General features: G+C 29.4%; 1 protein-coding gene across 1 annotated transcript in view; it reads right to left on the bottom strand.

The window, feature by feature from the left end:
• Nucleotides 1-1,805: 1,805 nt before the first annotated feature.
• LOC131806273 (uncharacterized) overlaps nt 1,806-15,047 on the bottom strand; it is a 33,632-nt gene continuing 20,390 nt past the window's right edge. Inside the window, exon 4 of the mRNA XM_059130244.1 lies at nt 1,806-1,877. Within this exon, the coding sequence (XP_058986227.1) occupies nt 1,806-1,877 (72 nt within the window). The remainder of the gene's footprint in view (nt 1,878-15,047) is intronic.

The following is a 15,047-nucleotide window of genomic DNA, read 5'->3' on the forward strand; positions in this document are numbered from 1 at the left end:
AATCCATGTTTAGAGGTCTATCTGTGTCCTTTTAAAAATATTTAAAAATCCACTTTTAGAGGTCTATTTGGTTCCTTTAAAAAATCTCTAAAAAATCCATGTTTGGAGGTCTGTCTGTGTCCTTTTAAAAATATTTAAAAAATTAAGGTTTAGAGGTCTATTTGGTTCCTTTTAAAAATCTTTAAAAAATTAAGGTTTAGAGGTCTATTTGGGTCTTATTAAAATTCTTTAAAAAAATCAAGTTTAGTGGTCTATTTGGGTCCTTTTAAAAATCTTTAAAAAAATCCACGTTTAGAGGTCTATTTGGGTCCTATTAAAATTCTTTAAAAAAATCCACATTTAGAGGTCTATTTGGGTCTTTTTTAATATCTTTAAAAAAATCCACGTTTAGAGGTCTGTTTGGGTGCTTTTAAAAATCTTTAAAAAAAATCCACGTTTAGAGGTTTGTTTGGGTTCTTTTAAAAATCTTTAAAAAAATCCACGTTTAGAAGTCTATTTGGGTCCTTTTAAAAATCTTTAAAAAATCCAATATTAGAGGCCTATGCGGGTCCTTTAAAAATCTCTAAAAGCACCACGTCTATTTGGGTCGTTTAAAAATCCACGTTTATTTTCAATACTGGGTCCTTTTAAAAATCTTTAAAAAGTCACCGATTGATGGTCGGTTTGGGTTCTTTTAAAATCCTTTAAAAAATCAAGGCTTAATGGTAGGTTTTGGTCCTTTTAAAAATCTTTAGAAATTTTTCACTTATTGTTCGGTTTGGTTTCAAAATATTTAAAAAATCCAAAAATATTAGTATGTTTGGGTGTTTCTTTTAAAAATCCAAAAATATTGGTCGGTTTGGGCCTTTCTAAAAATCTTTGGAAAATTTTCAGTTATTGTTCGGTTTGGGTCTTTTTCAAAATCTTTAAAAAATCCACGGTATTGGCCGGTTTGGGCCAATTTAAAAATCTTTAAAAAATCCAGGTCTATTATCCGCTTTGGTTCCCCTTTAAAGTCCCAAATAAAATTATTTGGCAGCACCTCGTTGTATTTTGTATTTTAAGCGAATGCCTAAGTGCTTCAACTTAAACCAATAAATGAATGCGTGTGGAATACTTAAAACAATGCAAAGATGTGAAAATAACCCACTTACATTAGGGTGGACCACATTCAGAAAAATTTCCCCAAATTCCTACAAGTTATGTTGTAGATTCTCGTACCACCCTAATATACCTATTTATACATTCTAACACTTTCCCATTATCTTCTTCAGTCGCTCTTTCCAAACATCCTCCACTGGAGCATAACTAACGTTCGACTTGCGTAAAAGACTTAAGGTATTAATGCGAATACGTGAATATATTGGCGCCCAACGAATTATGGTTCATTGGAGAAGAAGAAGAAGAAGAAACAATCCTGGCAAAGCCAATACACGTGCGTTGATTCTCATATATGTGTGTGTGTGTGCGCGTCTGTTTGGCTTCGAGAATTGGGAGGACGCCTTTTATTTCGACAATGTCTTTCTTAGTTCAAAGCAGCTAGGCAAACGCTTGCCAGTTCACACACACAGGCACATACGAATACGGAGCTAAATTAAGCATCATGGAAAGCAGCCTAGCAGGCACTCAGACCGTCATGGAGGCTGGAAAGACACATTTTTGTTGGTTGGTCTTGTCTTTGAAATTGTTATTCCTAACTGCCAAATATAACAAAGGATTGCAGGATATCCATGTAACTACACACATATATGTATCGGAAAAGGATACCTTAATTGAAAGCACTTCAGCCAAAAGAGAAAAAGTAGAAGAAAGGATTCTTCTCACTTTTACGCCAGAATGAGTTTGTAATGGCGCCTTTGAAAGGAGCAGTCGCCAGGCACCACAACAACTTTCTCTGCCTGAGGAAAATTTTAATTTGGAAGAATTTAAGGAAAAGGATAATCAGGGGGAATTTTTAAATTAAATTAAAATTCAGGAGAAAAAAGGATTTTTTTAAAGATTTTTTAAAGGACCCAAATAAACTTCTAAACGAGGATTTTTTAAAGATTTTAAAAGGACCCAATATCGACGAATTAACCTAGATTTTTTAAAAATTATTAAAAGGACTCAAATAGACCTATAAAAGTGAATTTTTTAAAGATTTTTAAAGGACCCAATATCGGCAATAAACGTGGATTTTTTAAAGATTTTTTAAAGGACCCAATATCGACAATAAACGTGGACTTTTTAAAGGACCCAATATCGACAATAAACGTGGATTTTTTATAGATTTTTTAAAGGACCCAATATCGACAATAAACGTGGATTTTTTAAAGATTATTAAAAAGAACCCATTATCGACAATAGACGTGGATTTTTTAAAGATTTTTAAAAGGACCCATTATCCACAATAAACGTGGATTTTTTAAAGATTTTTAAAAGGACCCATTATCGACAATAAACGTGGATTTTGTAAAGATTTTTTAAAGGACCCAATATCGGCAATAAACGTGGATTTTTTAAAGATTTTTCAAAGGACCCAATATCGACAATAAACGTGGATTTTTTAAAGATTTTTTAAAGGACCCAATATCGACAATAAACGTGGATTTTTTAAAGGACCCATTATCGACAATAAACGTGGATTTTTTAAAGATTTTTAAAAGGACCCATTATCGACAATAAACGTGGATTTTTTAAAGATTTTTAAAAGGACCCAATATCGACAATTAACTTGGATTTTTTAAAGGACCCAATATCGACAATAAACGTGGATTTTTTAAAGATTATTAAAAAGAACCCATTATCGACAATAGACGTGGATTTTTTAAAGATTTTTAAAAGGACCCATTATCCACAATAAACGTGGATTTTTTAAAGATTTTTAAAAGGACCCAATATCGACAATTAACGTGGATTTTTTAAAGATTTTTTAAAGGACCCAATATCGGCAATAAACGTGGATTTTTTAAAGATTTTTCAAAGGACCCAATATCGACAATAAACGTGGATTTTTTAAAGATTTTTTAAAGGACCCAATATCGACAATAAACGTGGATTTTTTAAATGACCCATTATCGACAATAAACGAGGATTTTTTAAAGGACCCATTATCGACAATAAACGTGGATTTTTTAAAGGACCCATTATCGACAATAAACGTGGATTTTTTAAAGATTTTTTAAAGGACCCAATATCGACAATAAACGTGGATTTTTTAAAGGACCCATTATCGACAATAAACGAGGATTTTTTAAAGGACCCATTATCGACAATAAACGTGGATTTTTTAAAGGACCCATTATCGACAATAAACGAGGATTTTTTAAAGGACCCATTATCGACAATAAACGTGGATTTTTTAAAGATTTTTTAAAGGACCCAATATCGACAATAAACGTGCATTTTTTAAAGATTTTGTAAAGGACCCAATATCGACAATTAACTTGGATTTTTTAAAGGACCCAATATCGACAATAAACGTGGATTTTTTAAAGATTTTTTAAAGGACCCATTATCGACAATAAACGTGGATTTTTTAAAGATTTTTAAAAGGACCCAATATCGACAATTAACTTGGATTTTTAAAAGGACCCAATATCGACAATTAACTTGGATTTTTTAAAGGACCCAATATCGACAATAAACGTGCATTTTTTAAAGATTTTGTAAAGGACCCAATATCGACAATAAACGTGGATTTTTTAAAGGACCCAATATCGACAATAAACGTGGATTTTTTAAAGATTTTTTAAAGGACCCAATATCGACAATAAACGTGGATTTTTTAAAGATTTTTTAAAGGACCCAATATCGACAATAAACGTGGATTTTTTAAAGGACCCAATATCGACAATTAACTTGGATTTTTTAAAGGACCCAATATCGACAATAAACGTGGATTTTTTAAAGATTTTTTAAAGGACCCAATATCGACAATAAACGTGGATTTTTTAAAGATTTTTTAAAGGACCCAATATCGACAATAAACGTGGACTTTTTAAAGGACCCAATATCGACAATAAACGTGGATTTTTTAAAGATTTTTTAAAGGACCCAATATCGACAATAAACGTGGATTTTTTAAAGATTTTTAAAAGGACCCATTATCGACAATAAACGTGGATTTTTTAAAGATTTTTTAAAGGACCCAATATCGGCAATAAACGTGGATTTTTTAAAGATTTTTCAAAGGACCCAATATCGACAATAAACGTGGATTTTTTAAAGATTTTTTAAAGGACCCAATATCGACAATAAACGTGGATTTTTTAAAGGACCCATTATCGACAATAAACGTGGATTTTTTAAAGATTTTTAAAAGGACCCATTATCGACAATAAACGTGGATTTTTTAAAGATTTTTTAAAGGACCCAATATCGACAATTAACTTGGATTTTTTAAAGGACCCAATATCGACAATAAACGTGGATTTTTTAAAGATTTTTAAAAGGACCCATTATCGACAATAAACGTGGATTTTTTAAAGATTTTTTAAAGGACCCAATATCGGCAATAAACGTGGATTTTTTAAAGATTTTTAAAAGGACCCATTATCGACAATAAACGTGGATTTTTTAAAGATTTTTTAAAGGACCCAATATCGGCAATAAACGTGGATTTTTTAAAGATTTTTCAAAGGACCCAATATCGAGAATAAACGTGGATTTTTTAAAGATTTTTTAAAGGACCCAATATCGACAATAAACGTGGATTTTTTAAAGGACCCATTATCGACAATAAACGTGGATTTTTTAAAGATTTTTAAAAGGACCCATTATCGACAATAAACGTGGATTTTTTAAAGATTTTTTAAAGGACCCAATATCGACAATTAACTTGGATTTTTTAAAGGACCCAATATCGACAATAAACGTGGATTTTTTAAAGATTATTAAAAAGAACCCATTATCGACAATAGACGTGGATTTTTTAAAGATTTTTAAAAGGACCCATTATCCACAATAAACGTGGATTTTTTAAAGATTTTTAAAAGGACCCATTATCGACAATAAACGTGGATTTTTTAAAGATTTTTAAAAGGACCCATTATCCACAATAAACGTGGATTTTTTAAAGATTTTTCAAAGGACCCAATATCGACAATAAACGTGGATTTTTTAAAGATTTTTTAAAGGACCCAATATCGACAATAAACGTGGATTTTTTAAAGGACCCATTATCGACAATAAACGTGGATTTTTTAAAGATTTTTAAAAGGACCCATTATCGACAATAAACGTGGATTTTTTAAGGATTTTTTAAAGGACCCAATATCGACAATTAACTTGGATTTTTTAAAGGACCCAATATCGACAATAAACGTGGATTTTTTAAAGATTATTAAAAAGAACCCATTATCGACAATAGACGTGGATTTTTTAAAGATTTTTAAAAGGACCCATTATCCACAATAAACGTGGATTTTTTAAAGATTTTTAAAAGGACCCATTATCGACAATAAACGTGGATTTTTTAAAGATTTTTTAAAGGACCCAATATCGGCAATAAACGTGGATTTTTTAAAGATTTTTAAAAGGACCCATTATCGACAATAAACGTGGATTTTTTAAAGATTTTTTAAAGGACCCAATATCGGCAATAAACGTGGATTTTTTAAAGATTTTTCAAAGGACCCAATATCGAGAATAAACGTGGATTTTTTAAAGATTTTTTAAAGGACCCAATATCGACAATAAACGTGGATTTTTTAAAGGACCCATTATCGACAATAAACGTGGATTTTTTAAAGATTTTTAAAAGGACCCATTATCGACAATAAACGTGGATTTTTTAAAGATTTTTTAAAGGACCCAATATCGACAATTAACTTGGATTTTTTAAAGGACCCAATATCGACAATAAACGTGGATTTTTTAAAGATTATTAAAAAGAACCCATTATCGACAATAGACGTGGATTTTTTAAAGATTTTTAAAAGGACCCATTATCCACAATAAACGTGGATTTTTTAAAGATTTTTAAAAGGACCCATTATCGACAATAAACGTGGATTTTTTAAAGATTTTTTAAAGGACCCAATATCGGCAATAAACGTGGATTTTTTAAAGATTTTTCAAAGGACCCAATATCGACAATAAACGTGGATTTTTTAAAGATTTTTTAAAGGACCCAATATCGACAATAAACGTGGATTTTTTAAAGGACCCATTATCGACAATAAACGTGGATTTTTTAAAGATTTTTAAAAGGACCCATTATCGACAATAAACGTGGATTTTTTAAAGATTTTTTAAAGGACCCAATATCGACAATTAACTTGGATTTTTTAAAGGACCCAATATCGACAATAAACGTGGATTTTTTAAAGATTATTAAAAAGAACCCATTATCGACAATAGACGTGGATTTTTTAAAGATTTTTAAAAGGACCCATTATCCACAATAAACGTGGATTTTTTAAAGATTTTTAAAAGGACCCATTATCGACAATAAACGTGGATTTTTTAAAGATTTTTTAAAGGACCCAATATCGGCAATAAACGTGGATTTTTAAAGATTTTTCAAAGGACCCAATATCGACAATAAACGTGGATTTTTTAAAGATTTTTTAAAGGACCCAATATCGACAATAAACGTGGATTTTTTAAAGGACCCATTATCGACAATAAACGTGGATTTTTTAAAGATTTTTAAAAGGACCCATTATCGACAATAAACGTGGATTTTTTAAAGATTTTTTAAAGGACCCAATATCGACAATTAACTTGGATTTTTTAAAGGACCCAATATCGACAATAAACGTGGATTTTTTAAAGATTATTAAAAAGAACCCATTATCGACAATAGACGTGGATTTTTAAAGATTTTTAAAAGGACCCATTATCCACAATAAACGTGGATTTTTTAAAGATTTTTAAAAGGACCCATTATCGACAATAAACGTGGATTTTTTAAAGATTTTTTAAAGGACCCAATATCGGCAATAAACGTGGATTTTTTAAAGATTTTTCAAAGGACCCAATATCGACAATAAACGTGGATTTTTTAAAGATTTTTTAAAGGACCCAATATCGGCAATAAACGTGGATTTTTTAAAGATTTTTCAAAGGACCCAATATCGACAATAAACGTGGATTTTTTAAAGATTTTTTAAAGGACCCAATATCGACAATAAACGTGGATTTTTTAAAGGACCCATTATCGACAATAAACGTGGATTTTTTAAAGATTTTTAAAAGGACCCATTATCGACAATAAACGTGGATTTTTTAAAGATTTTTAAAAGGACCCAATATCGACAATTAACTTGGATTTTTTAAAGGACCCAATATCGACAATAAACGTGGATTTTTTAAAGATTATTAAAAAGAACCCATTATCGACAATAGACGTGGATTTTTTAAAGATTTTTAAAAGGACCCATTATCCACAATAAACGTGGATTTTTTAAAGATTTTTAAAAGGACCCAATATCGACAATTAACGTGGATTTTTTAAAGATTTTTTAAAGGACCCAATATCGGCAATAAACGTGGATTTTTTAAAGATTTTTCAAAGGACCCAATATCGACAATAAACGTGGATTTTTTAAAGATTTTTTAAAGGACCCAATATCGACAATAAACGTGGATTTTTTAAATGACCCATTATCGACAATAAACGAGGATTTTTTAAAGGACCCATTATCGACAATAAACGTGGATTTTTTAAAGGACCCATTATCGACAATAAACGTGGATTTTTTAAAGATTTTTTAAAGGACCCAATATCGACAATAAACGTGGATTTTTAAAGGACCCATTATCGACAATAAACGAGGATTTTTTAAAGGACCCATTATCGACAATAAACGTGGATTTTTTAAAGGACCCATTATCGACAATAAACGAGGATTTTTTAAAGGACCCATTATCGACAATAAACGTGGATTTTTTAAAGATTTTTTAAAGGACCCAATATCGACAATAAACGTGCATTTTTTAAAGATTTTGTAAAGGACCCAATATCGACAATTAACTTGGATTTTTTAAAGGACCCAATATCGACAATAAACGTGGATTTTTTAAAGATTTTTAAAGGACCCATTATCGACAATAAACGTGGATTTTTTAAAGATTTTTAAAAGGACCCAATATCGACAATTAACTTGGATTTTTAAAAGGACCCAATATCGACAATTAACTTGGATTTTTTAAAGGACCCAATATCGACAATAAACGTGCATTTTTTAAAGATTTTGTAAAGGACCCAATATCGACAATAAACGTGGATTTTTTAAAGGACCCAATATCGACAATAAACGTGGATTTTTTAAAGATTTTTTAAAGGACCCAATATCGACAATAAACGTGGATTTTTTAAAGATTTTTTAAAGGACCCAATATCGACAATAAACGTGGATTTTTTAAAGGACCCAATATCGACAATTAACTTGGATTTTTTAAAGGACCCAATATCGACAATAAACGTGGATTTTTTAAAGATTTTTTAAAGGACCCAATATCGACAATAAACGTGGATTTTTTAAAGATTTTTTAAAGGACCCAATATCGACAATAAACGTGGACTTTTTAAAGGACCCAATATCGACAATAAACGTGGATTTTTTAAAGATTTTTTAAAGGACCCAATATCGACAATAAACGTGGATTTTTTAAAGATTTTTAAAAGGACCCATTATCGACAATAAACGTGGATTTTTTAAAGATTTTTTAAAGGACCCAATATCGGCAATAAACGTGGATTTTTTAAAGATTTTTCAAAGGACCCAATATCGACAATAAACGTGGATTTTTTAAAGATTTTTTAAAGGACCCAATATCGACAATAAACGTGGATTTTTTAAAGGACCCATTATCGACAATAAACGTGGATTTTTTAAAGATTTTTAAAAGGACCCATTATCGACAATAAACGTGGATTTTTTAAAGATTTTTTAAAGGACCCAATATCGACAATTAACTTGGATTTTTTAAAGGACCCAATATCGACAATAAACGTGGATTTTTTAAAGATTATTAAAAAGAACCCATTATCGACAATAGACGTGGATTTTTTAAAGATTTTTAAAAGGACCCATTATCCACAATAAACGTGGATTTTTTAAAGATTTTTAAAAGGACCCAATATCGACAATTAACTTGGATTTTTTAAAGGACCCAATATCGACAATAAACGTGCATTTTTAAAGATTTTGTAAAGGACCCAATATCGACAATAAACGTGCATTTTTTAAAGATTTTGTAAAGGACCCAATATCGACAATTAACTTGGATTTTTAAAAGGACCCAATATCGACAATAAACGTGGATTTTTTAAAGATTTTTAAAAGGACCCATTATCGACAATAAACGTGGATTTTTTAAAGATTTTTAAAAGGACCCAATATCGACAATTAACTTGGATTTTTTAAAGGACCCAATATCGACAATAAACGTGCATTTTTTAAAGATTTTGTAAAGGACCCAATATCGACAATAAACGTGCATTTTTTAAAGATTTTGTAAAGGACCCAATATCGACAATTAACTTGGATTTTTAAAAGGACCCAATATCGACAATAAACGTGGATTTTTTAAAGATTTTTTAAAGGACCCAATATCGACAATAAACGTGGATTTTTTAAAGATTTTTAAAAGGACCCAATATCGACAATTAACTTGGATTTTTTAAAGGACCCAATATCGACAATAAACGTGGATTTTTTAAAGATTTTTTAAATGACCCATTATCGACAATAAACGTGGATTTTTTAAAGATTTTTAAAAGGACCCAATATCGACAATTAACTTGGATTTTTTAAAGGACCCAATATCGACAATAAACGTGGATTTTTTAAAGATTTTTTAAAGGACCCAATATCGACAATAAACGTGGATTTTTTAAAGGACCCAATATCGACAATTAACTTGGATTTTTTAAAGGACCCAATATCGACAATAAACGTGGATTTTTTAAAGATTTTTTAAAGGACCCATTATCGACAATATACGTGGATTTTTTAAAGATTTTTTAAAGGACCCAATATCGACAATTAACTTGGATTTTTTAAAGGACCCAATATCGACAATAAACGTGGATTTTTTAAAGATTTTTTAAAGGACCCATTATGGACAATAAACGTGGATTTTTTAAAGATTTTTTAAAGGACCCAATATCGACAATTAACTTGGATTTTTTAAAGGACCCAATATCGACAATAAACGTGGATTTTTTAAAGATTTTTTAAAGGACCCATTATCGACAATATACGTGGATTTTTTAAAGATTTTTTAAAGGACCCATTATCGACAATAAACGTGGATTTTTTAAAGGACCCAATATCGACAATAAACGTGGATTTTTTAAAGATTTTTAAAAGGACCCAATATCGACAATTAACTTGGATTTTTTAAAGGACCCAATATCGACAATAAACGTGCATTTTTTAAAGATTTTGTAAAGGACCCAATATCGACAATTAACTTGGATTTTTAAAAGGACCCAATATCGACAATAAACGTGGATTTTTTAAAGATTTTTAAAAGGACCCATTATCGACAATAAACGTGGATTTTTTAAAGATTTTTAAAAGGACCCAATATCGACAATTAACTTGGATTTTTTAAAGGACCCAATATCGACAATAAACGTGCATTTTTTAAAGATTTTGTAAAGGACCCAATATCGACAATAAACGTGCATTTTTTAAAGATTTTGTAAAGGACCCAATATCGACAATTAACTTGGATTTTTAAAAGGACCCAATATCGACAATAAACGTGGATTTTTTAAAGATTTTTTAAAGGACCCAATATCGACAATAAACGTGGATTTTTTAAAGATTTTTAAAAGGACCCAATATCGACAATTAACTTGGATTTTTTAAAGGACCCAATATCGACAATAAACGTGGATTTTTTAAAGATTTTTTAAATGACCCATTATCGACAATAAACGTGGATTTTTTAAAGATTTTTAAAAGGACCCAATATCGACAATTAACTTGGATTTTTTAAAGGACCCAATATCGACAATAAACGTGGATTTTTTAAAGATTTTTTAAAGGACCCAATATCGACAATAAACTTGGATTTTTTAAAGGACCCAATATCGACAATTAACTTGGATTTTTTAAAGGACCCAATATCGACAATAAACGTGGATTTTTTAAAGATTTTTTAAAGGACCCATTATCGACAATATACGTGGATTTTTTAAAGATTTTTTAAAGGACCCATTATCGACAATAAACGTGGATTTTTTAAAGGACCCAATATCGACAATAAACGTGGATTTTTTAAAGATTTTTTAAAGGACCCATTATGGACAATATACGTGGATTTTTTAAAGATTTTTTAAAGGACCCATTATCGACAATAAACGTGGATTTTTTAAAGGACCCAATATCGACAATAAACGTGGATTTTTTAAAGATTTTTTAAAGGACCCATTATCGACAATATACGTGGATTTTTTAAAGATTTTTTAAAGGACCCATTATCGACAATAAACGTGGATTTTTTAAAGGACCCAATATCGACAATAAACGTGGATTTTTTAAAGATTTTTTAAAGGACCCATTATCGACAATATACGTGGATTTTTTAAAGATTTTTTAAAGGACCCATTATCGACAATAAACGTGGATTTTTTAAAGGACCCAATATCGACAATAAACGTGGATTTTTTAAAGATTTTTTAAAGGACCCATTATCGACAATATACGTGGATTTTTTAAAGATTTTTTAAAGGACCCATTATCGACAATAAACGTGGATTTTTTAAAGATTTTTTTAAGGACCCAATATCGACAATAAACGTGGATTTTTTAAAGATTTTTTAAAGGACCCAATATCGACAATAAACGTGGATTTTTTAAAGATTTTTTAAAGGATCCAATATCGACAATAAACGTGGATTTTTTAAAGATTTTTAAAAGAACCCATTATCGACAATAAACGTGGATTTTGTAAAGATTTTTAAAAGACCCCATTATCGACAATAAACGTGGATTTTTTAAAGATTTTTTAAAGGACCCATTATCGACAATAAACGTGGATTTTTTAAAGATTTTTTAAAGGACCCATTATCGACAATAAACGTGGATTTTTTAAAGATTTTTTAAAGGACCCAATATCGACAATAAACGTGGATTTTTAAAGATTTTTTAAAGGACCCATTATCGACAATAAACGTGGATTTTTTAAAGATTTTTTAAAGGACCCAATATCGACAATAAACGTGGATTTTTTAAAGATTTTTAAAAGGACCCAATATCGACAATTAACTTGGATTTTTTAAAGGACCCAATATCGACAATAAACGTGCATTTTTTAAAGATTTTGTAAAGGACCCAATATCGACAATTAACTTGGATTTTTAAAAGGACCCAATATCGACAATAAACGTGGATTTTTTAAAGATTTTTAAAAGGACCCATTATCGACAATAAACGTGGATTTTTTAAAGATTTTTAAAAGGACCCAATATCGACAATTAACTTGGATTTTTTAAAGGACCCAATATCGACAATAAACGTGCATTTTTTAAAGATTTTGTAAAGGACCCAATATCGACAATAAACGTGCATTTTTTAAAGATTTTGTAAAGGACCCAATATCGACAATTAACTTGGATTTTTAAAAGGACCCAATATCGACAATAAACGTGGATTTTTTAAAGATTTTTTAAAGGACCCAATATCGACAATAAACGTGGATTTTTTAAAGATTTTTAAAAGGACCCAATATCGACAATTAACTTGGATTTTTTAAAGATTTTTAAAAGGACCCAATATCGACAATTAACTTGGATTTTTTAAAGGACCCAATATCGACAATAAACGTGGATTTTTTAAAGATTTTTTAAATGACCCATTATCGACAATAAACGTGGATTTTTTAAAGATTTTTAAAAGGACCCAATATCGACAATTAACTTGGATTTTTTAAAGGACCCAATATCGACAATAAACGTGGATTTTTTAAAGATTTTTTAAAGGACCCAATATCGACAATAAACTTGGATTTTTTAAAGGACCCAATATCGACAATTAACTTGGATTTTTTAAAGGACCCAATATCGACAATAAACGTGGATTTTTTAAAGATTTTTTAAAGGACCCATTATCGACAATATACGTGGATTTTTTAAAGATTTTTTAAAGGACCCATTATCGACAATAAACGTGGATTTTTTAAAGGACCCAATATCGACAATAAACGTGGATTTTTTAAAGATTTTTTAAAGGACCCATTATGGACAATATACGTGGTTTTTTAAAGATTTTTTAAAGGACCCATTATCGACAATAAACGTGGATTTTTTAAAGGACCCAATATCGACAATAAACGTGGATTTTTTAAAGATTTTTTAAAGGACCCATTATCGACAATATACGTGGATTTTTTAAAGATTTTTTAAAGGACCCATTATCGACAATAAACGTGGATTTTTTAAAGGACCCAATATCGACAATAAACGTGGATTTTTTAAAGATTTTTTAAAGGACCCATTATCGACAATATACGTGGATTTTTTAAAGATTTTTTAAAGGACCCATTATCGACAATAAACGTGGATTTTTTAAAGGACCCAATATCGACAATAAACGTGGATTTTTTAAAGATTTTTTAAAGGACCCATTATCGACAATATACGTGGATTTTTTAAAGATTTTTTAAAGGACCCATTATCGACAATAAACGTGGATTTTTTAAAGATTTTTTTAAGGACCCAATATCGACAATAAACGTGGATTTTTTAAAGATTTTTTAAAGGACCCAATATCGACAATAAACGTGGATTTTTTAAAGATTTTTTAAAGGATCCAATATCGACAATAAACGTGGATTTTTTAAAGATTTTTAAAAGAACCCATTATCGACAATAAACGTGGATTTTGTAAAGATTTTTAAAAGACCCCATTATCGACAATAAACGTGGATTTTTTAAAGATTTTTTAAAGGACCCATTATCGACAATAAACGTGGATTTTTTAAAGATTTTTTAAAGGACCCATTATCGACAATAAACGTGGATTTTTTAAAGATTTTTTAAAGGACCCAATATCGACAATAAACGTGGATTTTTTAAAGATTTTTTAAAGGACCCATTATCGACAATAAACGTGGATTTTTTAAAGATTTTTTAAAGGACCCAATATCGACAATAAACGTGGATTTTTTAAAGATTTTTTAAAGGACCCATTATCGACAATAAACGTGGATTTTTAAAGATTTTTAAAAGGACCCATTATCGACAATAAACGTGGATTTTTTAAAGATTTTTTAAAGGACCCATTATCGACAATAAACGTGGATTTTTTAAAGATTTTTAAAAGGACCCAATATCGACAATAAACGTGAATTTTTAAAGATTTTTAAAAGGACCCATTATCGACAATAAACGTGGATTTTTTAAAGATTTTTTAAAGGACCCATTATCGACAATAAACGTGGATTTTTTAAAGATTTTTTAAAGGACCCATTATCGACAATAAACGTGGATTTTTTAAAGATTTTTTAAAGGACCCATTATCGACAATAAACGTGGATTTTTTAAAGATTTTTTAAAGGACCCAATATCGACAATAAACGTGGATTTTTTAAAGATTTTTAAAAGGACGTATTATCGACAATAAACGTGGATTTTTTAAAGATTTTTAAAAGGACGTATTATCGACAATAAACGTGGATTTTTTAAAGATTTTTAAAAGGACGTATTATCGACAATAAACGTGGATTTTAAAGATTTTTAAAAGGACGTATTATCGACAATAAACGTGGATTTTTTAAAGATTTTTTAAAGGACCCAATATCGACAATAAACGTGGATTTTTTAAAGATTTTTAAAAGGACGTATTATCGACAATAAACGTGGATTTTTTAAAGATTTTTAAAAGGACGTATTATCGACAATAAACGTGGATTTTTTAAAGATTTTTAAAAGGACGTATTATCGACAATAAACGTGGATTTTTTAAAGATTTTTAAAAGGACGTATTATCGACAATAAACGTGGATTTTTTAAAGATTTTTAAAAGGACGTATTATCGACAATAAACGTGGATTTTTTAAAGATTTTTAAAAGGACGTATTATCGACAATAAACGTGGATTTTTTAAAGATTTTTAAAAGGACGT

Source organism: Musca domestica, unplaced genomic scaffold (genome assembly GCF_030504385.1).
Source record: "Musca domestica strain aabys unplaced genomic scaffold, Musca_domestica.polishedcontigs.V.1.1 7, whole genome shotgun sequence".
Lineage (NCBI taxonomy): Eukaryota > Metazoa > Arthropoda > Insecta > Diptera > Muscidae > Musca > Musca domestica.